Genomic DNA, 25,494 nt, shown 5'->3' with positions numbered 1-25,494 from the left:
GGCACTGCTCATCAAACCACGCTGAGGCAGCGTCCCATATGCCACAACTAGAAGGACCCACAACGAAGAATATACAACTATGTACTGGTGGGCTTTGGGGAGAGAAAGGAAAAAATAAAATCTTAAAAAAAAAAAAGAGTAAAACATATTTTCCTTGAATGGTGTTTCTCACATAGCATCCTACCAGGAGGATGCCCATCCATATGTCCAGGAAAAGATCCATCTTGGATCTGTTCTCACTAGTCATCTACCTGTCAAGAAACCTGAGGTGAGACCCACCTACCTGGCATAGCTTTCCATGCAAAGACTCGTACTGGGTTCCCTCTTACCTCATGCACCAGACTAAAGATGGGAGGTGGACTTCTTGACGGGCCCCATGCTGTACCCGAGCACTTTGTCCAGGACCCTACTCTCATTGCCTTGCTAACAGTCACAATTTGTACAAGGTTTGCAGTGTCCGGCAGGACTATCCCAGTGAAGAGAAATAGAGAGAGGCAAAACACTTGTCATCCCCCACAATATGGAAGGGATTCTAACATCTTAAGCAAGCAGGGTAAGGGCTATGAGGCATTTCCCCCCTTGGTTTTTGAGATGAAATAAACATATAACATTGTGTAAGTTCCCCCAATTCTCCTTCACTCCAACATGACCAGTTGGAATCTTCACATTTTAAAGAAAAATCTACCTTCTACGAATCCATGCAATTTTATCCCAGATAGCACGTGGTTGATTTTTTTTTTGATATCAATACTCATCTCATTGTTTTAAATCAGTGACAAGTTTTTGTGCTCTCCTTTGACTCAAACCAGGTCCATTTGCCCATTTCTACACGCAAATGTTTTAAATATGCTAATATTCCTCCATGTAATCATGTTTGAAATGACTACCATCTCTCTAATGACATTTAAATTTTGTAAGTTAGCGCGATGCTCCTAACTGAACCTGAATTTGGTTTATCAGTTTCTGAGAAGAACATCACATCTCATTACAGCATACACTGTCAGAGGTTTCATGCAATTGACTTGTGTTATCTCGTGTGATATTAACTTTGATCAGTTACTTAATAGAGTGTTTACGAGGCTTCCACACCATAAAGTTACTTTGCTGTGTGGTGTGTTTTTGGGCTGGGGCCAGGGTGTTGAATTAAATTCCACCAACTAGATGACTGAGTAGCCACATATAACATTTGCCATTTTTTGTGTGGAATCTGCGTACCTCGCTCTCTTTTATTTGCTGATTCAAGTAATTATTCACATCAGCATGAGCTCATTTATATTTGTTTCATAGGAGTGTCTTGGTTATGCTAATGAGGTAACTGTAATGTGTGTGTTGTGTGTGTTTGTGTCCCTACAGGGGTCTGGACATTAGAAAGAATAACCACGTCATCGCATAGAAATAGTTCACTGCCCAATCTCCAGGGTGGGGATGAAGTTCAAATATTATAACTTAGCCCAAAATGCTCCTAATGGAACCTGAATTTGCACTCCACCTTCATCCCACACTACTTAATTGTTACCTGAGAAAATTCTTTTCTTCACTTTCTCTTTTTTTCTTCTTCTTCTCCCCAAAGCCCCACAGTACATAGTTGTATATTCTAGTTGTGAGTGTCTCTGGTTGTGCTATGTGGGATGCCGCCTCAGCATGGCCTGATGAGCGGTGCCATGTCCATACTCAGGATCTGAATTGGCGAAACCCCGGCCCAGCAAAAGGGAGCACGTGAACTCAACCACTCAGCCACGGGGCTGGCCCCTCTTCACTTTCTTGAATTGCCATCTCACATTTCATTTTGTCCTGTAACTTTTCCAACAATTCCCTTCTTAGTTAATTTCTGGACAGATTTAATATGGCGGATTAAAAGTTACACACTCTAAGATTTCCCCACGACCTCTAGATTTGTTTCAGGAACAATTTATTTTTTATTGCAGAGACTCTGAGCTTCTCCATTGAAAGTGTGAATAAAATTTCAATTACGTAAGTATTTTCATAATAATTATGTGAGGTTTCACTTACATTTACTATTACTATTTATTGTTTATTTGGGGAACAGAAGCTTACTCTCCCTTGCTTACCACGTTCTCAAAAGGTGGTTGTTGCATAATTATGCATGCAATTCAGGGGATGATTGAGTAAATGATGCAACACTGTGCCAAAATATACAATTTATTTGTTTGTTATGAGTTTAGGGGGTTTTGAAATCCTCAAAGGGGCAAAGCAGAGCCTGGGCATACTGGAGTCACGGTTCATGAGAATAAATGGGCAGGCAGTTGCGAAACATCCATTGATCCAGGCTGAGATATTCAACAGCAGCCAATTTGGATTATCAAAAATACCAATACAAATTTGAAAGATGGAGGAGAGAGAGTAAAAAGACACAAAGGTGCTCACCAGGACAAGGATACCTTGGGTGGCTCTGGACTCAGGGGAGGATCTAGGGGAGATGTGGGTCCTGCGAATGTGTTTGACTCTCTGCTTGTATCTGTACAGGATGAAAACCATTAAGCCACTGGCCCAGAGCATGAGCCCAAAACAGAAAATATCAGGGACTGATAGCAGTGCTGCATATAATGAGTCTCTGGTTTTGTCATGACGAACAGCAGAACAGTATCCAAAATGTTTTTGGTTTGTGATGTTTTTCTTGCTCCAATTGCTACTCACAAACACAGCATACATGACGTTTATCAGCATTTGCAGGATCCAGCACAGGAAAAGTGAAATGACAATGACACTGACAGCTTTCACTTTAAGCTCTGCCCACCTGGAGTTTCTGGAGCTTATTGTGATGGCCTGGAAGATACTCAAGAGGCAGGTGGTGCCAAGGGTCACACCTCTGCCCACTCTGTGAAGATAGAAAAGAAGTTTACACCCAAGGTCACTGGGAAAATGGTTCCACCCGAAGGCTGCCATTGTCTGCGGGACTCCTTTACAGAGGAGGGTCAAGGAGTTGGCTACAATCATGTGATTAAGAATCAGATCCTTGGACCTTAACCTGCACCCAGTGAAGTAAAGGAAGAGATGATGGTAAAGAAGAGAGAAATTCCCCAAGATTCCAACCACGGTCTGGATTAAGAAGAGCATTCCTATAACCAAATCTCTGGAGGCCATTCTGCCAGTTTCTAGACACCGTGAATTGTCTTCAGAACCAGAGGATCCTGCATGGGAATAGGAGGCGTGGGCTTCATGTATCATGTCAACTGAAAGCAATAGTCTCCACTTCTCATTAGCTTCCCCTTAGAAATGGTGTTGGGAAAACTGGATGTCCACAGGTCAAAGAATGATATTAGACCCCTGTCTTACACCATACACAAAAATCAACTCAAAATGGGTTAAAGACTTAACCGTAAGAACTGAAACAGTAAAACCCCTTCAAGAAAACAAAGGGGAAAATCTTCTGGACATTGGTCTTGGCAACAATTTCCTGGATATGATACCAACAGCACAGGCAACAAATCCAAAAAAGGACGTGTGGGACCACATCAAACTAAAAAGCTTCTGCAGAGCAAAGGAAATAATCACCAAAACAAAAAGGCAGCCTACTGAATGGGAGAAAATATTTGCAAACCACCTATCCAATATGGGGTCAATATGCCAAGTATATGACTCTCCTATAACTCAACAGAAGAAACATGAAACAACCCAATTAACAAATGAGCAAAGTTCTTGAATAGACATTTCTCCAAAGAACAGATAAGCGACTGACAAGTATATGGAAAAGTGCTCAACACTATTAATTGTCAGTCAAATGCAGATCAAAACCACAATGAGATGGTACTTCACATCTGTTAGGGCGGCTAGTATCCAAAAAAGACAAAAGAGAATCAGTATTGGTGAGGACGTGGAAAATTTGGAGCCGTTACATATGATTGGTAGAAATATGGAATATTGCAGCTGCTATGGAAAACAATGTGGAGGTTCCTTAAAAAATTATAATAGAAGTATTCCATCATCAGGCAATCCCACTCCTTGGTATATATCTGAAAGAATTTAAATCAAGATCTCAAATAGATATCTGCATGCCCATGTTCATTACAACATCATTCACAATAGCCAAGGTATGGAAATAATTTTGAAATGTCCATTGACTAATGAATGGATAAAGAAAAGGTGGTATACACGTATAATAAAGTATTATGCAAGCTTCAAAAAGAAGGATATTCTACCCGGGTGAACATAGAGGACATTAAGTTAAGTGAAATAAGCTGTCACAGAAGGAAAAATATTGTATGATTCCACTTATATGAGAAATCTAAAACAATCAAATTCACAGGAGAGAGAAGAGAATGGTGGTTGCTAGGGGCTGGAGAGAAGGGGCAATGGAGGATTGCTGTTCAATGTGTGTCAAGTTCTGGTTATGCAAGATGAGTAAGTTGTAGAGATGAGTGGTACAATGTAGTGCCTATTGTTAACAGCACAGTGTTGTGCACTTTAAAACATTTTAAGAGAATATATTTCATGTAAGTGTTCTTACCTCAATCACACACACACACACACACACACACACACACGAGCACAAGGAACTTTTTGGAAGTGATGGACAAGTTTAGCACCTTGATTGTGGTGATGGTATCACGGAGGTATGCGTATGTCCAAACTCATCAGAACGTATACATTAAATATGTGCCATTTTTGGTATATCAATTATACATAAATAAAGCTTAAAAGGAAAAACATTTAAAGTTGCTATTTTATTATGAGACTTTCAAGAGTTGAATGTATAACCTTTGAAGAGCACTTACAATGTATGAATCATTGCTATAAATGTCAAACCTGCGGTAACTTATTTTCAACAAATCTATGTGACATCACCTCTGTTACTTTCATCTTAAAGACAAGGAGAACATAACGAAGATAAGTGGTTTGTCTAAATTCATATCCTGCTGAGGGCAAAGTGTGGACTTGAGTCTGGCTGGGTTGTTTGTAGGCAGCGCATTTCACCCCTATGATATACTAAGAAAGCTAGATGCCTCTGTTCTTGGAATCATCTCTATATATAGTTTTGTTTTTAGCTTTGTCATTTAATTTTTGTTTGGTAGTACATTACATTATAATTTTTGTTGTAACATTTTTCCATGATAAGCAAAGATCAATTCTATAGGCCAATATTAAAATGGATAAAGCTTTAGAGATTTATGGAAATGCAGATGCACTGATTGCAGCTTTGTCCTACAGGAACCTGTACCATGACAGGCTGAACTGAAGGAATGCAAAAATAACTCAATATTAGGATAGAAACAGAAAGCAAAAACATTTTGGGCATTTGCCTTTATTCCAGGAACAGAAGTATAATGACACCTTTCACAATCTCATGTCTTGCCCTAAAAGATGGGACATTGACTACTAATGTGCAAGGTTAAAAAGATTGCTAATTTTAGATCATACGCTTATCTATCAATCGCTCATTATAAACTATTAGCCATGTGGTAAGTTTTCTGAAGTATATTAAAATATGACATTGGCAAATTGGAAACACTAATGTGTGAATATTGTATGCTTTATAAATTGACACTATAGAATTTGTGATTGATATTAGAGAAAATATCACAGGATATATTTGAGCCCGACAGCTACTGTCTGAAACCCATTATTATAAAGTGATCTTTTCCTTAAATGTTGTTTCCCTAGCTTCAAGAGAGAAAAGATTCTCACCATAAGCAACAGACCACGATGCTTTCAGTAGAGACACAACCATCTCCATTAAGCACAACATAGTCTCAGAATTAGAGAAAACCTTTCTATTGCAACAGTTGTCATTGGCATGCATTGTTTCTTCATAAGATTACACGATTCCCACAGATTTCTTTATCCTAGTCTTCTTTACATGCACGAAGGAATTATAGGCACACCTCTTGCAATCCTAAAAATTTTGTCTGTGATTCCTGTAAGTTAGGCTGAAAGCAATTGGATTCAGAACTACAGGTCTTAATTACCTTAAAAATCAGGATTTATTTTCAATGGCGTAAACACCAACAATCACTTTCATTGTGGATTATACTAAATCACATTAGTTGCTATCAGGGATTGGTGTAAAATCTCCAACCCCATCTCTTTTTACTAACTCAGCTTTTGCTTCTGAATGCTTCCTCCTCCTGTGTCGCTTTGGCACTAGATCAATTACAAACCCAGAACAATCCCGTTTTTCGACATGACCGCTCACCTATATGTACTCCTGACAGGTGTCCATACCTTACAGACTTCGCCTTCAGACTGAAATAGAAAAGATTCTCCTGGATCTGTCCTGCTATCGGGGTGGTGAGCTCAGTGTGACGGTCCTGGCAGCTGGTACAGGGAGGGAGGGAGGCAGCCAGACCCTGACATATGGGGTAGTGATGCAGTGACCTCACCTCCCGCAGGAACTGCAATTATTATTTCACCTATAGTGGCAGTGACACTGAAGGCTTGGGGAGATGAGAACATTTAGGAAAAACTTTTTTTCCGAAGTTGCTAATTACCAAAACCAATTACAAGCTTCTAATTAGTATTTACAGGGGGACCCTGAAGTGATTGGTAGAGGCTATCTTCAATTCCTAGAGGTCTCAGTGGATGCTCTGCTGTGCTGGCAAGTTCTTCCGCCCCAAAGTGAGTTCTTCCTAACCACTGAGCTGAACGATCATTAAATCATAAGCAGAGAAATGGAACCAAAGAACCTGAGAAGGTTTTTCAAAAAGAAAGTGAAAGGAGGAACATGATGGAAGCACCCAATGCCAATGAATTTGGAAGTTTAGAGAAAATAGATCAGGTAGTCTAACACGCCATTCCTTTATCTAAGAGAGAAGCAAATTCTGCTTCCTCAATTCCAGAGCAGTGGCTGGTTACCACAGTCTTCTCCACTTATTTTTTGCCGAATTTTCATGAATAAGCACTGGCTGCTCTTGTAATTCACGGGGAAATATCAAGTAGGAGTTCAGATTGACCCTTTGGTTTTTCCTACCAACAAATCTGCATTTTATCCAGGTTCACTATCCAATGCATCTCAATTTGCAAGACTGGGATTAGTGCCATAATGGTGGACACCCCCTTCCACACATGCATGTGAGCACACACACATTTACATATGCAGATATAAACACACACATGCACACCCATACACATCAAATACACGGTGCCTCCTAAACATCCCAGAGCTGCCCCCTCAGCAGCGTGTAGCTGGGCATTTGGCCTCAGGACAGGTTTACAGGTTCGAATGAGTCTTGTGCACGCCAGAACTCTGCAGTCCCAGCACCTCTCCCCTACCAGCGTCAGGGCCTGTCACGGAGGCCCAGGCTTTGCGGCTTCACCAACATAGCTCCTCTGGGTTCCGCTGACCTCCGCTCCCCGGCTGCTTTCAGAAATGCCCCTGCTGTCCCCAGAGAGGAGGCCCTCACCGCATGAAGCGTTATAGACTTGGTTTTGGGGGAGTCTCTGAAACTCTCTCTCAATGTCCCCCAACTCCATCCTCAATCCCCAAATGCTCCCTGGATTCTGGGCTCTCTAAAGCCCTCTCAATTGCTGAACGGCTCCTTCCCTGCCCATGCCTGCATGCCTGCTTCCTTCCAGGTCCCCTCTGGGTAAAAAGCAGGAACCCATTTGTGCTATCAGGGAATCTGGACCTGATGTCCAACCTTGTTGAGTTCTCCCCATCTGAGCTGGGCTCTGATTCTGTGGATAAATGAAGAATTTGCGTGACCCACTGCCCCTCAGGGACACCACACGCCCCAGTTCATCCCTGCACACAATGAGCCAGACTGTTCTTTAAAAAAAAGTTGGTTTTAATTGAGGTGTAATTGACATACAACATGATATTCGTTTCAAGTGTACAATATAGTGATTCGATATTTCTGTACACTGCAAAATCACCACCACAGTAAGTCTAGGTAATGTCGCTCACCATACGTAGTTAGAAAATGTTTTTCTTGTGACAAGGTCTTTTGAAATTTGCTCTCTTAGCAACTTTCAAATAAGGAATTAAGTATTATTAACTATAGTCACCATGCTGTACATTACACCCCATGACTTATGTATTCTATAACTGGAAGTTTGTACCTTTGATCACCTTCATGCATTTCATATCTTGCCCACATGACACACCTCTGGCAATCACCAATGTGTTCTCTGTATCTATGAGCTCATTTTATTTTGTTATTTTTAGATTCCACCTATAAGTGAGAACATACAGTTTTTTCTTTCTCTGACTTATTTCACGTCACATAACTGCCCTCAAAGTCCATCCATATTCTTAAAATGGCAAGATTTCATTCATTTTTATGGCTGAATAATATTCCATTTATATATTTCATATTTTCTTTATCTATTTATCCATTGATGGACACTTAGGTTATTTCCATATGTTGGCTGAGCCAGAATATTTTTCACCTTGGTTTTCACTGGCACCCAGAAGGTCAGCTTCTCCAAAGTCTTGGTTGCCACTGAGCTCCTTGCCACGGGGAGATTGAGTTATCTCATCCCCTGCAAGATGCAGACTGAATCAGCCAGCAAGCAGGTCTATGCGTAAATATTTTTAAAAATAGACTTCACTTTTTAGAGCAGTTTTTGGCTCACAACAACGTTGAGTAAAAGGGTCAGAGATTTCCCATATGCCTCCTGACCCCACACATGCACAAACTCTCCCCTTGGCAACATATGTATTAATATTTTAAACACAATATATATTGTTAAAAGTATATAGTTATAGGTGTATTTTTAAAAAATCCTTGGTAATGACAAAGACCAAATTATAGTGTATTGTTTCAGATATATACGTAGGAGATAGAATGAAAGTGCTAAGGATAAGTAAACACCGAATAAAAGATTCCATCTAGTCCAGAGGGAACAGCCAGTGGTGACTGGATCACGTGACTAGGTTAAGATGATTGAATTAGGAGGGAAAGTGCTGGGTGTCCCTACGGATAATAGAGCCCAGCGGAAGGGACCTTCTCCTCAGGCATCTCTTCTTCAATCATCCTGGAAACCCCTCTGTCTCCAGTGGAGCTTGCCTGGTGTCCACATATCTGAGCGGCTACAGAGAGGCAGCAAGACCACAGGATAGTGTCCATTCCTATTTGGGGCCTCGATTTGTCCCCCGGAGTAATAGAAGAGTGGGAAAACTCTATAGAGGGCCATTTTAGGTGTTGAGGTAAGGATTAGTTAATTGTTTAATAGCATTTCTTGGCACAGAGCCTGATTCAAAATATATTTCAAAAATATTAAGTTTTAAACAAAGGTCAAAATTTCCAAGGCATGATCACTCAGCCCCTGATTTCTGTGGGTTGGTGGATGAAAGTTATGGGTACCCTTGACTGAGGGGCTTTGAAAACTTTAAGTGATTTGTTAATTTATCTTTTATTCCAATGTATTCATGAGAACTTGTTTGGAGCTGGTTAAAATTTAGGATCTTGACCCCAAACCCATAAATAAAACAGAGCAGGCCCTCAGCTGTAAAGCTCCCAGTCCAATGTTGTGGCAAGAATCATTCTACCCTAATTCATAGTTGGAAACTGCTTCCTCACTACTGGATTTTGTAATATAAAATCTGAAGAGGAAAGTATACTTTATTCTACATTTTCAAATATGATTTCCCCAAGGTTAGATACAGCATTTGCCTGACCCTATCTTTCTTGTTTCTATGGCAAAATTATCTTTTCTTTTTCCAAACGTAATCTATTATGATAAATTTGGTTATTTTATGACAGCCTGTGGCGATACAGCCTAGTGCTGTTTTTAAAGGAATGACGTGTTTTCCCGTTACATTCTATTTACTTTTCCATTAGATCCAATTCATTTCTTGATTAAAGCACTTCCGTCTTTTTCTTCCTTTTGTAATCTTTTGGGTTTTGTCTCTAATTGCTGATGATGGACACTTCCGGTAAATTTACCTTTCTTTGTAATGTGTCCATTTAGACCAAGGAATTTCCCCTGAACCCATGTTTTGCCCTGCTCCTAAGTTTTGCCATAAAGTGCTTATTTTTTGTTTTCTTCTTGATGATTTCCATTTGAAGTTCATCTTTGATTTCAAGATTTTCCAGGAATTTTTTCATAGTTTAAAAAATACTGAATATTATAAAGAAATTAAATAATATAATTATATCTAATTTCTTAAATTATGACAAAGGTGGAATAGAAAGTATAAAATATCCAGTTTTCTAATGTATTGAGTTTCCCTTAAGGCCAATTCCATGATCAATTTTTCCAAATGTTTTATGGTATATCATGTGAGGTCTCTACATAAGGAATCTGCATTTTATACAGATGAAACATGTTCAGTCAAGTGCAGGAACTTTTTTGATTTATCACCTTATTTTCATTCACATTGGTACTATGTTGCTAGTAGAAGGATATGTATACCTGGTATGAATATAAGGTAAAAGATGAGGTGGCGGGCAGAGAAGAGAGGTGGGACCTGATTGCATCCTTCACGTGGGAGATCCCAGGGATGTGGAGAATTCAGCAGTCTCATTTTCTACCCTCCAGAGGGCAATACAGTCCCCAGGACAGTACCCACACTGATGGACCCCAACACGCTTTCAGTAGAAAATGGCAGAGTTCTTAAAGCAGCTTGGGATTCCACAAACAGATGTAACTATGGGAGGTGCTGGATAAGTGACATGTGGAGGAATGAAGTGGACTCCAAGCCTAGTGTCACTTCTCTGGCAGGTTCTTCTCCCATGACCAAGGGTCAAATTCAGTGATTAACAACATGGATAGATGGGCACTGACTAACTAAATGGACACGCAGTGATCAGATGGGCGGGGGCATTTGCAACTGATGTGGCCTCAGTTCTGACCAGGGGACCACCACCCTTCCCTAAATACTTAGATCTCAGCCCTTTTGCACTTGGAGGTCATCAGCAAACTCATTGTGGGATTGGAGAAAAGAACCTTTACACTCTGATTAGCATGACATTAGAGAACTCAGGAAATTGAGAGTTTATCTTCTATTATCCCAAAGCTTCTTCCTGTGTGCAGAACTCTGATTGTATCTTGACTCTCTTTTCTTTCTCTCAGGTTGACATGATGACAGAGAAATGGGTTGTAGTTGCCACTGTGGAGGTTCTGCTCCGGTTTCCTCCGATGCCAGGAGAGGATCCAAGTGCCTGCTGTGTCTTGAATAAGAAATGCCCGCCTTCAGCGGACCAGCCTCACACAGCTTCACAGAGCCATAGAAACCCGGAAGAGAGGTAGGACAAACGACAGGGAGTAATGCGGGCATGGCCCGGAGGGATTCCCTAGAGGGCACAGGTGGGGACTGTAGATTTCTGCCTGGAGCTGCCTAGAGGCTTCTGACTTGGGTGTCCCTCACCGTACATGGGCTTTTATTTGGGAGTTACCTGGTGTGAATTTGCACATATGTGTGAGCTTGCACAATTATCTTCAGATTGCTCGTCCCTGTGTGGCTTTGTGCATGCCACTGTTGAAATATGGCATGAGGCTTTGGGGTCATGTATTTCTTTCACAGGCGCTCATTGGCTTCATATCAAATATTTGCAAAGCTTTGGCAAAGAAACTGGTGGATTTTCTCAGTAAGGTGTGTTCTGTGAAAATTGTGAGTTTTCTCATAACATATGGGGAAAAAAATGAATAGCTATTGCCTGTCCATTGGCTTTGATAAATATCGGTAGATAGTTTAATTTGGAGGGAGTGGCTTGACAAAAACCCAAAACACAGGCCTAAGTTGCCTTGACAATCTCAGGGAGGCACTGTTCAAGTAGCTCTATGGCAAAGATTCCAGAATCAGGCATTCAATGTTGCCAATCTAATTTCCCCATTTGTATACTAAATGGTCTTTTCTTAAGCAGTGTCCTGTTCTGGGAGTAAGTAATGATGGGAAAAGATCACACAATGACATAGAGTGCACATCAGTTCATGAGAAGACCACATCATCGTGGGTGTGACAAATAGGGAGCCCCCATCTAAACAGAGAGGTAGTGGTACCCGGGACTTCCGTCTCTGTGTCTTCATAAATATTATTTTTGTTCTTGTGACTAGGAAGCTGAACAATCAGTTTCTAGAGGAGAAAGACCAGAAGCCCAAGGATGTGAGGCAGATGGCAGGTCATTACATCCACCATCAGCCCCAAAGACCCCCTCCAGCCCAGAACCTGAAGAAGCTACAGAGGGGACCAGTGGAGTGGAGGACTCCCTTACCAGAAGAGGACACCACGGTGAGTGGAGGCTTCAATGTTTCAAGAACTAGGAGATTTCTTGGACCCCAGAGAGTGGGTTTACACATGGAAAATGCTGTGTATGTAACTCACCAGTTCTTACTTATCCAAGGCTGGCCTGGTTCGTGAAGTCCTCATTTAGCTGATTGGCCCATTCAGATCCTCTGAGGAGCAACCCTATTCCCTACTTGTGTCGTATCCAGTTCGGTGTTTGTCCAATACTCAAATCCAGTTCAGAATTGTCACCTTTAGACACTAAATTCCTTCCTCTCAGATCCCTTTCTAAATTGGGCCCTGAGCAGGACCATAACATCTTGAGTGTTCTGGCACCCGATGGGCCACAGGTGTATGTCTTTCTCCCACACTGATATCCTACTCCAAATCTCTCTCCTTATATCAACCTTTGAAAGCTGTGATTTCTGCTGACTCACTGACCACCCTCCTTCTCCACCCACAGGTGAAGTGCAGGAACTGCGGGGCCTTTGGCACATGGCCAGCAGCAGGGGGTGCCCCGTGAAGTGCTGGAGTGGGGCCCTTGTGCTGCAGCCTTTAGGCTCCAATAAGAAGAACCAGGAACCCATGAGCACCAGGACCTTGAGACTCCAGGGTCCTTGAACCAGCCTGACAGAGAGATGGAACCAAGACAGAGGTGAGGAATCACAAGCTCTGAATGATGCTCGGGCAACGGAACCCCAGGAGATTGTGTCTCCCCCTCTACTCTTCCTGCACAGCCATCTCAGGCGCAGACAGGAAGACTCAAGAGAAGCAGACAGAGCTCCGTGCCTTCCAGGGGCTAGCCCTCAGAGCTCATTCTAGCCCTGAGAATCGCGGAGGGGGAAGGGCCAGGGCGTATCTTGGGATGTGGCCTATGGTTGACGGAGAAGCAGCAGAATCTAAAGGAGAGCACTTCATGCTGAAACCACGGTAGGCAACGGGCGCTTCCTGGAAGAGGGGGCTGCCTCTGAGGTAACAGAAGGAGTTGCCTTTGCACAGTTCCCAGGGGCTTCACCGCCTCCCTCACCCCACAGCAAAGGCTGGGAGTGGGCTCCAGGACTGTTCTTGGTCCCTTCAATGGTGTGGACAGGAAGGTCAGGGACATCCAGACAGCTGATGTGTTTTGTTCTGCATGCATGAAGAGCAGCAGAAGAAAGTTCTACCACAGAAATGTCCTATGAGACCCCAAGAGAAGAAGCTGAGTCCCTGGAGAGAATCCACAGAAATCCTGTCCCTCTATGAGGGTGAGGCTTGCCCCTGCCTCCCAGCTCCGTCCACCTTCTCTGTCCCTAATTTACTTCATGTCTATGCCCCTCAGGTGTGCAGTCAAAACCCAACGTGGCCTATAGGAGTCCTGTTTTAATTGTGGAATTTTCATATTCCAGTTCCTCTGATTTTTTTTTTTTCTCTTTTCTGCAAGTAGACCAGCAAGTGGAGGCACTTTTGTTCACGTGTGAAGGGTTTTATCAGATGCCTTCTACGATCCAGTATCAAGAGAAGGCATCCTTTAAAACTTTTGTGAATACTCCCACATTGCTCTTCAAAAGAACACTTGCCATTACACTCTCCACATTGCATAGGGTAATGGTTTCTACCCTTGATCTTAAACAGACTATGCAAGGAAACGTTTCATTGTCATCTGATAGGCAAAAAGTCAGATTGGTCTTGTAATTTTTTCCCCTGATCACCTCTGAAGTGGGCATCTCTGCAAATGAACAATGATTATTTGTATGTCTTTTCTGTGAAATTTGATTCTGCATGTTTTGTGTGTTTAAATTTGGTTGTGCCTCTTTTTCTTCCTGATGTAGAGAAAATCCTAATGTATACTTATTTTTCCCATATCTATTATTCTGCCATTTCCCATTTGTCCTAAGTTGCTTATTATTTTCATGTTTTCTATGATCTGGTGGAATATGTCCATCCTTCACTTAATACAGTTAGACAATTCTGACTCCCGAGGTGTCTAACATGAGGTTTCTTCTCCCCCAGCATCCCACCAGGTCAGTGCCTCTCCAAACAACCCAAAAGAGATCTGTCCTGCGCCCTGTTCTCACAGGTCAGCCACCTGTCAAGACACTCGATATGAGGTCCTTGTACACTACACCGTTTCTCAAGAAAGCACCTGAACTGAGTACTTGTGGACCAGCCCAAAGACATGAGGTGACCTTCACTGACTCATCCCACCAAGCTCTAAAGGGCTCCTGCCAGGACCCACCTCTCATTGCCAAGTTGACAGCCAGCAGGCCTGATGTTCTCCCACTTTGTTCCCCAGTCTACCAGGAAGACACTTGCCCTGGGTCGTGTCTGTAACCCCCAGGCACAAGTCCAATGTCCTTATGTGGACTCAAAACCTAGCTCACAGACTGCCACACAAAAATGTGGCACGAACTCTAAGTTCAGCATCTAGGCTAGGGGCAGGAGGTCTTCCCAGGTCCCGGTCTAGACTGACCAGAACCCCCCCCAAAAAATAAGATTCAGCATTTTTAAAACCCCAGCTGAGTTCTCAGTGACCTCGTCTGGAGGCTGTCCAGGCTTTTCAGCTTCCCCCCAGCACAACTGGACTCGGATCCAAACAGACACCCCAAGTGACCAGGAAGACAACAGCCCTGATGCCCAGCTTTGACCTCCAGGCTCCACTCAACTCCCCAACTCACCTCACCTGAGCCCAGTCCAGACAGTACTGTCTCCCAGCCCCCAGGAGGCATGTTATAAGCTGGCACAGTCTTCATGAGTTGGGACAAGGAATGACAGAGCTCCAGGTTCTCAACCACTCCTACCTCCCTCCCTCCAGAGAAGTCTACACCTGCAGCCAGAGCCCTCACATCTTAGAGAATTCTGAGGGACAGATTCCCATGTCCCAGCAAGTGTCTTCTATGAGGACCTTCTGATCTTATTCTCACTCCAGGAGAGTGACTGTGAGTGGGAACCTCCGCCCCTCCCATGGAGAGAAGACGGTGCCTCAAGTCTCACACGACTGAGAAGACAGCGAGAGACTGAGGAGGGGAGAGAGGCAAGAGCAGCTGTGTCTGGTGAATCAGAGCTTCCCCAGGTGGGGCCTGTGCAAATGCTGGAACTCCAGATAATACTGGGGATCAACGAACAGATACTGCCTTTAAATTTTGTAAATGTAAGTTATTTAAAATGGAGCTTCTGAAACTGTCATACGCATTCCTTTGTAAATGAGATATAATTATGTAAGGAAGTAAGTCAACATGAAGAAGCCACGTTATACTATAATGTCAATAGAAAACTCTGAAATTCATCTTTGTGGGTGAGTAAATGACTGAAGTTTGGGTAACTTAAAAGGCTCATCTATGGACGTGGCAAAGGTCTGTATCCTGAGTCTAGAATTTTTGACACTGAGGGTGAGTGTTGGTGGAAATTGTCTTTGCCTTGGGAATGGGGACTATTCTCTTAACCTTGTACATTTTTAATTAAAAACCATTGCAGCATTATGTTTGATTAATTTATTTCAATATTAACAAAACTCTCTGAAATATATCATGTATTACAGGTGTTTTGACATTTATCACTTCTGTTCCATTTTCTTTATTTTTCTGCATCGAATCTTATTTACCTAAGAGGACTGAGGTACACACAGTATAATCCAGGGCCCTGTAGCTTGCAAGAAATACAAACCCTCAGGCACAAGCCAGGCCTACCGGACCAGTATCTGGGTTCTTAATAATAATTCCATGTGTTTCATATGTAGGTTGAAGTGTGATTAGCGCAAAAAGAGAATGGTTCTCTATTTGCACATCAGAATCACCTGGTTAGGTTTAAAATTATAATAAGTGGTTCCTAGCCCAGAGATGTTAATTTACTGACTTTGGTTTGAGACGTGGCATGAGATAATAGAAAAAATATATATTGTTCTCTGCCCCGGATTCCTGACACAGAGCTCCTGAAACCCTTTTAGTTTCCTAAGTGATAGGAGCACTAGGAGCATCTTTTGTTCCACTGAGGAGACTCTGGGTGGGCTCCTGAATGGGGGCTGGTCACCAGAAAGACCAAGCCTGATTAGAAGCTTGGCATTTTCAACCCCACTCCCCATCCTCCAGAGAGGGAAGAGGGGCTGGAAATGGAGATAATAATTGATCACGGTTACATGAGGAATCCTCCATAGAATTCCTGTAGTAGTGGGTTCAGAGAGCTTCCAGGCCGGGGAACACATCCACACTGGGAGGGTGACACACCTCAACTCCACAGGGACAGCAACTCCTGCTCTCGGGACGCTCCCCTTCCGCACACTGCGCATCTCCTCATCTGGCTGTTCAACTGTATCCTTTATCACATCCTTTAATAAACTGGTAAACGTGTTTCCCTCAGTTCTGTGAGCCGCTCCAGGAAATTAATCGAACCCAAGGAAAGGGTCGTTGGAACCTCTGATCTACTGCCAGTTAGTCAGAAGCACAGGTGACACTGAGCTTTGAACCGACATCTGCAGTTGTCTCAGGTGAAATAGAAGTAAAAGGAATAATTAAGACTATCTTTTCACAAAATTCTACAGTTTGTACAGATTTTGGGGAAATTGGTACTGAGCTGTAACCCTCAACACTCAATTAGTAAATCTTCCTGGATAATATATAAAACAATATTTATTCCCTGATTCAACAGTCGCACAAATACAGATATAAAACAAAGAACCCTATGAGCGTCATCAAAAACATGTAACTAATGATTAAATAAACAAAAAGCAAGTTCATTTCTAACACATGGAAATGTGCAAGATGAAAGCAACAGTAGCCTAAACAAAATAAATTAAGGTAGACTTCAACATCGTGCACGTCGTTCAGTTTCATGAACTCCTTCAATATGATGCATCAATATCATGTTTGTTGAAGAATGAACAGCAGCACACACAGGGGATGCACAATGTGGCGCCAACAATAGTTGCCAGCACAAAGGCGATGACCATTAATAAACGTGATCAAAACTGTCACGGTGCCCTTGATAGATGCTTTTGTGACATTCCACAGAAACCAGAAAGACAACAGGAAATAGTTATTAGCCAGGCTCTTGTGATACTCTCGTGAGATAAACATGTCCTTGGACTTGCTGACCACTCTACTCAGTGCTTCAAGGGGCACTTTTTTATGTAGCAGGATATTTCTTGTAACATATTACTCAAGGTATTCAAGAATTTTCTGTTATCCAGTAAACCCACTCCATGGGAAAGTCCACTGGAAGGTGTCCTTCACCTAAAGATGGGTTATTGCAGTAGAAAAAGAGGAGGAGGGGCTGGCCCTGGGGCTGAGTGGTTGAGTTCGTGCGCTCTGCTTCAGCAGCCCAGGGTTTTGCCAGTTTGATCCTGGGCGCCAATACGGCACTGATCATTAGGTTACGTTGAGGTGGCGTCCCACATGCCACAACTAGAAAGACCCACAACTAGAGTATACAACTATGTACTGGGGGGATTTGGGGAAGATAAAGCGGAAAAAGAAAAAGAGGAGGAAATTTCAGACTCTAGGAATGAGTATTTCAAAAGCAAAAGGCAAAAATCACCAAACGTAAGAGAATATGAACCCAAGACGAGCCAAGGTTTTTCTATATTCCAACTAGGAAGAGAGCTGGAAGAGGGAAAAAAAAATACAAGACATGGAAGTCAAGTAGGGGGTGTGAGACTTTGTGTGATTATGGAGAAGAAGCCATGTGCTCTGCCCAGACTCCAGGCCGAGCACCTGAGAGACAGAGATGCTCCCCAGGTGGGACTGAGGATCAGAGACAATCTCTCCGGCCACTGTCTTTACAGTACTGCTGAGCAGCAATCTCAGAAGATCCACCCCACTTCTTTGTTACACACATTTCTGAAGTGAGGCACAAGCAGAACTGAAGAAATGGCTGAGCCACTTGACCAGGCACACAGGGCCTAAGACGGTCCCCGCAATTCCCGGGGCCCCGAGACGCAAAGGAAGAGGAGCCAATGTTCTCCTTCTCCTGAGAAGTTCTCCCCAGTACACGAAACGGTGATGGAGCCTGGACCAGGACTTAAGGAGGCCTTAGCTCTGATCTATACAAACTGAGAAGTAAGTAGAGGGAATCAAGGGGGAAAGAGGATCCCTTAGAAGCAGCTCACCCATGCTGCCCAAAGTCAAGATGTCAACGAGGTCACAGGGGCCAGATATTAAGCATTGTCGGTGGTCATAAAGACATTACTTTGTCTTTGCATGAGTCAGAGCACCACTGGAGGGTGAGAGGATGATAGATGGGGGAAAGAAAAAATTTCCTTGGAGAGTTCACAAGAAAGAAACTTGTTTCACATACCTCTCCCATTTGGGGAGAGTTTCCCAAACAATGTTTAATGGTGCAGCCTCCCCACGGTGCATGTGAGCTCTTGCCTCTCTAAGCATCTTTGACATATTCCGATCCATTTGGTTTTCTTACTATTTTCACCTGGCTCTGTACAGTCCAGGTCTCTTTCCCTTGCTCCAAAATGGAGATAATATTCAGGGCAGAAAGAGAGATTCCTGCTTATAAGAAGAAAGGAACATGATGTGCTGTGGTTTTTCCAGAATACCATCCCAGTCCTTTATTCAGCTGAGAAGAGAGAACATTACAGAATGGTCTAGAAAAATATTTCACAAATTTGTCCACTGACTGTCTCCCTCAGAATGCTTACGGAATATTGAAAATACAGATATCTAGCTCTTTCCCAAGAACTACTGAATCAAAAGCCTAAGGGTAAAACCAGGCAATCAGATATTTTTTTGGTGAGGAAGATTGGCCCTGAGCTAACATCTGTTGCCAATCTTCCTCTTTTTGCTTGAGGAAGATTGTTGCTAAGCTAACACCTGTGCCAATCTTCCTCCTATTTTGTCTGTGGGATGCTGCCACAGCATGGCTTGATGAGCGGTGTGTAGGTCCACACCTGGGAACCCCGGGCCACCAGAGCGGAGTGCGCTAACTTAACCACTATGCCACCAGGCCAGTCCCTCAGGCAATCAGATATTTTAAAAGTTTGCTATGAGGTTTTGCTCTTACTCAACTTCTGGAACCACCACTAATCTAGTGTGGAGTGGGCAGATCATCCAAAGAAAAGGAAAGGTGAAAGTCTAGATGCCACATTAGGAAGCTTTTCATTTCAGAGTCAACACAGCTTCAATCTCAGTTAAGCAAGGCAGAGGCTCCCAAGAGACTCACTAGGGCAGATCCTGACTTCTGGAGGCAGCTCTCCTCACCCAGGGAGAGCAGGTTCCTGAGGTTCTCCACCATCACGTCCCTGTACAAGGCCCTCTGAGCGGAGTCCAGGCATTCCCACTCCTCCTGAGAGAACTCGATGGCCACATCTCTGAATGTCAACTGTCCCTGAAAGGAAAAACATATTTCACGAAGCGATCACAAGAGGAGCTCTTATCTTCACACAAAATGAGAGAGTATCGACTGTCCGTCAGACTGAAGCAAGTGTTTCCACAGATGCACGTACTGTGATAAGTGTGAGCAGTTTACATATCTCTAACTTTATTACACTTTTCCCTCAGAGGACATGAAATCCACTAAACCACTGTGATTTCATATTTTTGCGGATGATAAAACAAATATATAAATGAAAAAAACAACGCAGGATGGTCTATACATAAGTACTAGATACTACGTTCTACACACGAAGTGATATTCAATTTCTAGATGAGCCAGAGCATGAGTGATGTCTTGGGAAATGGAAACACAAATAAAGGATTGCCACTTTCCCTAGATTTTCAAAATACAGATGATTACAGTACCTGTTTTTGCTTATATTGGGGGAAACCTCGGGTTGTGTTGGTGGGATAGGGTACCTGTGCAGCTTTAGGGGAGGGCATCTGGTCAGAATCTATCAAAATATGAAATGTACCATCCTTGACCCAGTAATCAGACATCAAGTTGTGCAACCCAGAGAAATCCTCAGACACCTGCAGTGAAGTCAGCCTGCCCACAGGCAGCCACTGTGGCATTCTTTTTGTCAGCAAAAAATTCTAAAGGTCCCATGTGCCCTCATTTAGAGAATGCTCCAATGAGGGTGTAAAGAGCAAGCTGTATCTGTTTTCACTAACATGAAAACAACTTTTAGACATATGCTGTGTAAATTTTTAAATCTGCAGACTAAAATATCACAATGAATCATTCACTGAAGAATTTTTTCTAAAATCTCATAATGGCATATAAATACATTTTTACAAGATTTGTGCTGACTCTTGCCACAGAACTGATAACAAGGGTTCTGATGGAGTCATGAGGATGGCAGAGCACATGACAAGGAAGGGGATGTTTTAATTCTTAGTCCCTGAGCTGCATTCTAGTTTGGAGTTTGATCACAAAACAAATATGTACAGCAAATGATGTTTAAAATAAAAGAGATGCAATGTCTAATGATAATGGTGGAACTGGAATTTGGCTCCAGCCTCTCTGATGACCAAGATAAAGCCATATCTATCACCCACCATCGTAGCTGAATTATCACTGTTTTACCTAAAACATCTACTGAATTAGAGTCCCTGCCGAAACACCAAAGTCTCCACGGGATGGATGTGCTGAGACTGATTTAAAAAAATGTCCTGCTACATGTTTAAGTGGATTCCATATTTAAAACCAATTATGGAGTAAAACATCTTTTGTCACTGATGTCTGTTTCTGAACTTTCTAAGCTATTCCAAATGACAAATGCTATGGAGCCAGAACTACACTGATTCACTTGTTTAGAATGTATTGTAAAGTCAGGCAGAACAGGTTCTCCTTATTACTCTTCTTTTCCAGAATCTTCCAGCTGTTCTTACAATTAATGCAGCACATAACTATGCAGTTTCTTCTATCCTGGTCTATAGAGAGCTGTCAGGGAATCCAGACACAGCCCTAAACAATCCCTGCTGCCCAACCTCACAGACACCCTGTCTCCAATCCAGGGATGTGAAGCCCTGCTCAGGACCATGCCCTGTGGCACCTCCCCACAAGTTCCATGTCACTGGGTCGTGGTGAGATGAAATCTAAGTGGAGATGAGAGGGACTGAGGGAAGGCCCTGGGTGAGTGTGAGAAAACAGGTGTCAGGGAGGATACCTCAGAGTCAGAGAAGATTGGGAAGTCCAAAGAAGGGCATTTAAGAAGGAGAGAAAGAATAATCAACCAAGAGTAGGATTTTCACCTGAGAAAGTGCCATTCCTGATTCCTTTTCTTTCCTCTTCATCTGAGCTTCTTTCTCAGGCAAGTGGAGTCTTGAGACGTCAAAGCTGAGTGTTGAAAATACGCTGTTTAATGCTTAGAATCAACATACCCCTTCCTGTGCCACAATCACACGTGCAGGGAAGACCTTGCCACGTAGAATAGACGGTCCTCGCTGCCCACTGCCACAGGAGGGATTCAGCGATGGTAAACTCCTACAGAGACCAACAAGTGAGTTTTTCCACCACTTGCTTCAGAACTCACTCCCTTCCTAGTAAAGCCCTCACATACACTGCAGCAGTGGGGATCTGGGCTGGACTGACCCTCCCCTTCAAGTCACAGACCTGGCCCTGATCAAACCCCATAGAGAGCAGAGTCCCCCACCTCCCCCTGGATCGGGGCCAGCCTTCAGAAATGGAGGACTCACAGCCTTAGTTTTCAATGCTGAATAAAGACTGGAATCAACTCAGACACTTCAAATATTGAGGGGGGCCCCTGCCAGACTATTTGAATGGAAGTCTCTGGTAAGTGGCCACAAGGGATGTATTTGCAAAATGACTCAGCAATCTAACCTGAGGTCAGGATTGAGCACCACTCAGAGGCAAGCCCAGCACACCTCCCCTACTCTGGCTCTTCTCACCACCTGCGACCTTGTTGTCATCAGTATCCAGACAGTAGGAGGGAAAGCAGCAGAACAAAACACGCAGAGCAGGCAATATGGAGCAGCAGTGGGGGTGAGGGTGTGGCTGGCCTGTTAAAGGGGAGGAGGTGAGAGAGGGCGCCACTGAGAAGGTGATATGAGAACAAGGACCTGGGGGAGGGTGTTTGCCACCTGCATCTGAGTAGCCAGAAACTTCCAGGCAAAGACACAGCACATGCAAAGGCCTGAGGCAGTGGTGTCCTTGGCCACAACAAAGACAAAGGGTTCTGTGTGGCTGGAGCCGAATGAGCAAAGGGGAGACAACTAGGAAACGAGGTCAGAAAGGCACTAGGGAAAGCAGATTGCGAAAGATGTGGTCTTCTAACATTTTTCTCCCGTGCCCCCAAAGAATTCTGGAAGCAGTGTTTCCTCCCTCACTGTAAGTTAACATCTAATTTCCCCATTATTTTGATATTAATACACTTACAAATAATATAGTATAACGCATGTTTTAAAAACATACCAAGATATTCACCTAAGTCATAGGAAGCACAGGGTTGCCCTTACTTGAGATGTGGAGGACTGCAGGAGAACACATTTGGGGACGTCCAGGAGATCATCTTTGGACATCTTAAGGTGGAGATGCCTGCTGGATGTCCCACCAGAGATGTCGAGGAGACAGCTGGACACAGGAGCCTGAAGTTCAGAGGAGAGGTCTGGGCTGGAGACGTGAAACTGAGAGACCTCAAGGTGTTGACAGCGATGAGATGAGTTGATATGGAAAGATGGTGGAGTAGCAAGAGAAGAGGTCCAAAGACTAAGCCTGGGCAAGTTGACCAACCAGAATCCTGGCGAGCTAATCCTCTGGAGTAGCTGCCTGAGGCTGAGCAGACACACTCTGGCAATAAAAGAGCCTAAATTCAGCAGGAGGAAAGCCCCCCTGTTTTTCAGGTGTTCAGAAACGTTCCTGGTTTCTAAGATTTCCGACTTTGCAATGACATTTGGCTTAAATGTTCAAAGTCTCATCTTATGACTTGATTGTGTCTTGAGATTGTGCAAACTGATAGAAGAACAGCAGAAGTGTGTATCTGAACTACACAGGGGATGCTGGCAAAGTTGAGGGAGGAAACAGACGAGAGGCTGTAACTCACAAAACAACTTTTCTCCCTCAAGGTCACCTACCTGACTGCAATGATTACTCGCACCAATCACCAATGGCCAATGATTTCATCAATCCTGCCTATGTAGGGAAACCTCCATAAAAACGCAAAAGGACGGGGTTCAGAGGGTTTCTGGGTTACTGAGCACATGGAGACTCAGGGAGTGGCATGCTCAAACAGCATGGAAGCTCCATGCTCCTTCCCCACACCTTGCCCTATGTATCTTTTCCATCTGGCTGTTCCTGCGTTCTATCGTTTCATAATAAACCGGTAATCTAGTAGGCATTTCTCTTAGTTCTGTGAGCCACTCTAGCAAATTAACCAAATCCTAGGAAGGGGGTTCTTCGGAACCTCCAATCTACAGCCCGTCAGTCAGAAACACAGGTGACAACCTGGACTTCCTACTGGAGACTGCGGGGAGGGGAGTCTTGTGGGACTGAGCCCTAAACCTGTGGGATCTGACACCATCTCCAGGTAGATACTGTCAGAACTGAGTTAAATTGTAGGACCCCCAGCTGAGTCTGGAGAATTGCTTGGTGGTACGGGAGCCCCGCCCACAATGGAAACCAGGTGCAGAATCTTTAGCCCCTTTCTAAGTTCCAGCAGGTCCCTGCTTCTATGGCCCCAACTCTTACTCCCGTCACTCAGTCTGATGTTCCCACCTTTGCCAACTGACTTCTGCTGCTGGTGAAGATACCCCATTCTCTATTTCATTCCCCTTCATCTCCAGAGATCCCTCTTTTTCTCTATTTTCTTCTGTCCTTTCACTGGTTCACTCTTTCACCCTACTGTTTCTCAAAGTCCACCTGTTCCATCTCCTATTCTGCCCTCATTTTGTCCTTCTTCACAGTCTTTTTAGTTCCACCTCAGTCTGTCCGTTTCTGTCCCCCACCCAGCCCGCCCTGGGAGTCCAAGCCCTCAAATTTGTCTCCTTTCATCTCGTCTCCCCGAAAGAGGGGAGGCAGGGGTTTTAAAAGTTTGTGAGGAATGTGGCTCCTTGTAGATGGGGGGGGGCTGGGGGGGCGGGTAGGAGGGTCTGTCAGTGACCTTGCTGGTCGGAGCTTTCCCACCAGCCCCCGGTCAGCCTTGGGCCGGTTTGCAGGGAAAAGGAGATAAGGAACGCAGGTGGGTGCCCTTGGCCCCCTATCTCCATGGCATATAGCGGACTCTGGAGCCAGGGTGCAAGCAGGCAAAGAGTGCTCTGGTTTTAACCGCACACATGCTGGGTTTAATGGAAGGGAAGTGATATCAGGGCCGGCACCTCAAGGACAGCCAGAGCCATCTCTGCACTCCAGGAAGCCAGGCTGGAGGCAGCGGGAAAGGCGCCCCCAAGACCGGAACCCACTTCGCGCCTGAGGACTTTACCCAACGCGGGGGGGGGGGGGGAGGGTGAGGGGGGGTGGGGGGAGCGGGGTCGGAGGGGGACGGGCGGCACCGAAGGGTTTTGATCAGGAAAACGACGCGGCGGGCGGCGTCTGCCCGGAACAAAAGCCAAAAGGAGGGGGTCGGGTGCCCGCCTCAGAGGCTTTTAACCTGAAACAGTCGCGGACACACGGCGAGCGACCAGAGCCACTACGCCTCGCGGTGCTGCCGGGACTTACCGGGCCAGGGACGAGGGGGACGAAGGGGTTTGTTTGAACGTACGCGGGGCTGGAGGAAGCAGCAAAGGGCACGTCTGAAGCGAAAACGAACTCGTTCACCCGATTGCGCGCCTCGCTCGGTTTCAGTTAAGCAGGGGCGTGCGCGTGCGCGTGCGCGTGCGCGTGCGCAGTGGGCGGGAGTGGGCGGGGCCACAGTGGGGCGGGACGGTTCCAGCAGCACGCACTGGGCAGGAAGCGCGCAGGGCGGGAGTCGACTTGGGGGCGGGGCCCAGAGGGGCGGGGCCTGGTCCTGCGACCTGACTGTCTGGGTTTCCAGGTGTGTTAGTGTCCGGGTGCAGCAGTTTCTGGGGCTCGGCCTTTGGAGGTTTTGGAAGTTCTTTAGTGTCCAGTGGGGCAGGGTTACGTAAAAGATTAGACACGTGCGGGCCACTAAATATCGGAAGCACTGTTTCCTCTTACCTACCCAAAATGGTATAAATCAAAGCTCTTTTTGCGAGAGGATGGAGACGCATGTCCTGCGTGAGTGAGGCGGCTGGAGGCAGCCTCGGGGGTCTGGGGGGGGGGCATGTGGGGTGGTGGGTGGATCCCGCAAGTCTGAGGCTCCAGAGAATTAGAACTTATTTAATTAAGCAACAGCTGGACTTGTCTCTGTAAGTGATGGAAACTAAAACGTGAAATGCAAAACTGCCTGCTGTGAGGAATGTGCAATTTTACACAGACTCCCCTTACAACATAATCTCCATTTCTGTTCTCCATTCATCCTGGAGCAGGGCTCAACCCTGGGCTGAGTTCCAGGGACTATGGTGGTGGAAGGCTGAGACCTTGGTTTGAAAGAACCAGAT

The 25,494-nt window shown here is 44.4% G+C and overlaps 2 protein-coding genes across 2 annotated transcripts; both read right to left on the bottom strand.

Annotated features, from left to right (window-relative positions):
• Positions 1-2,160: 2,160 nt before the first annotated feature.
• LOC124251535 (vomeronasal type-1 receptor 4-like) lies at positions 2,161-3,102 on the bottom strand. Its single transcript, XM_046684410.1, has one exon. It carries the CDS (start codon positions 3,100-3,102, stop codon positions 2,161-2,163), a length of 942 nt encoding a protein of 313 aa, XP_046540366.1.
• Positions 3,103-15,595: 12,493 nt separating this feature from the next.
• Positions 15,596-25,219, bottom strand: LOC124250303 (uncharacterized). The gene is made up of 6 exons (XM_046682115.1): positions 25,116-25,219; positions 24,653-25,008; positions 22,459-22,789; positions 21,235-21,319; positions 19,265-19,429; positions 15,596-17,084 (listed from the first exon to the last, which is right to left on the bottom strand). Exons 1-6 carry the CDS (start codon positions 25,217-25,219, stop codon positions 17,064-17,066), a joined length of 1,062 nt encoding a protein of 353 aa, XP_046538071.1. The 3' UTR covers positions 15,596-17,063.
• Positions 25,220-25,494: the final 275 nt, after the last annotated feature.

Source organism: Equus quagga, chromosome 13, assembly GCF_021613505.1.
Source record: "Equus quagga isolate Etosha38 chromosome 13, UCLA_HA_Equagga_1.0, whole genome shotgun sequence".
NCBI classification, from domain to species: domain Eukaryota; kingdom Metazoa; phylum Chordata; class Mammalia; order Perissodactyla; family Equidae; genus Equus; species Equus quagga.
The sequence above is the reverse complement of the archived record's forward strand: the minus strand, read 5'-3'. Positions and strand labels throughout refer to the sequence as shown.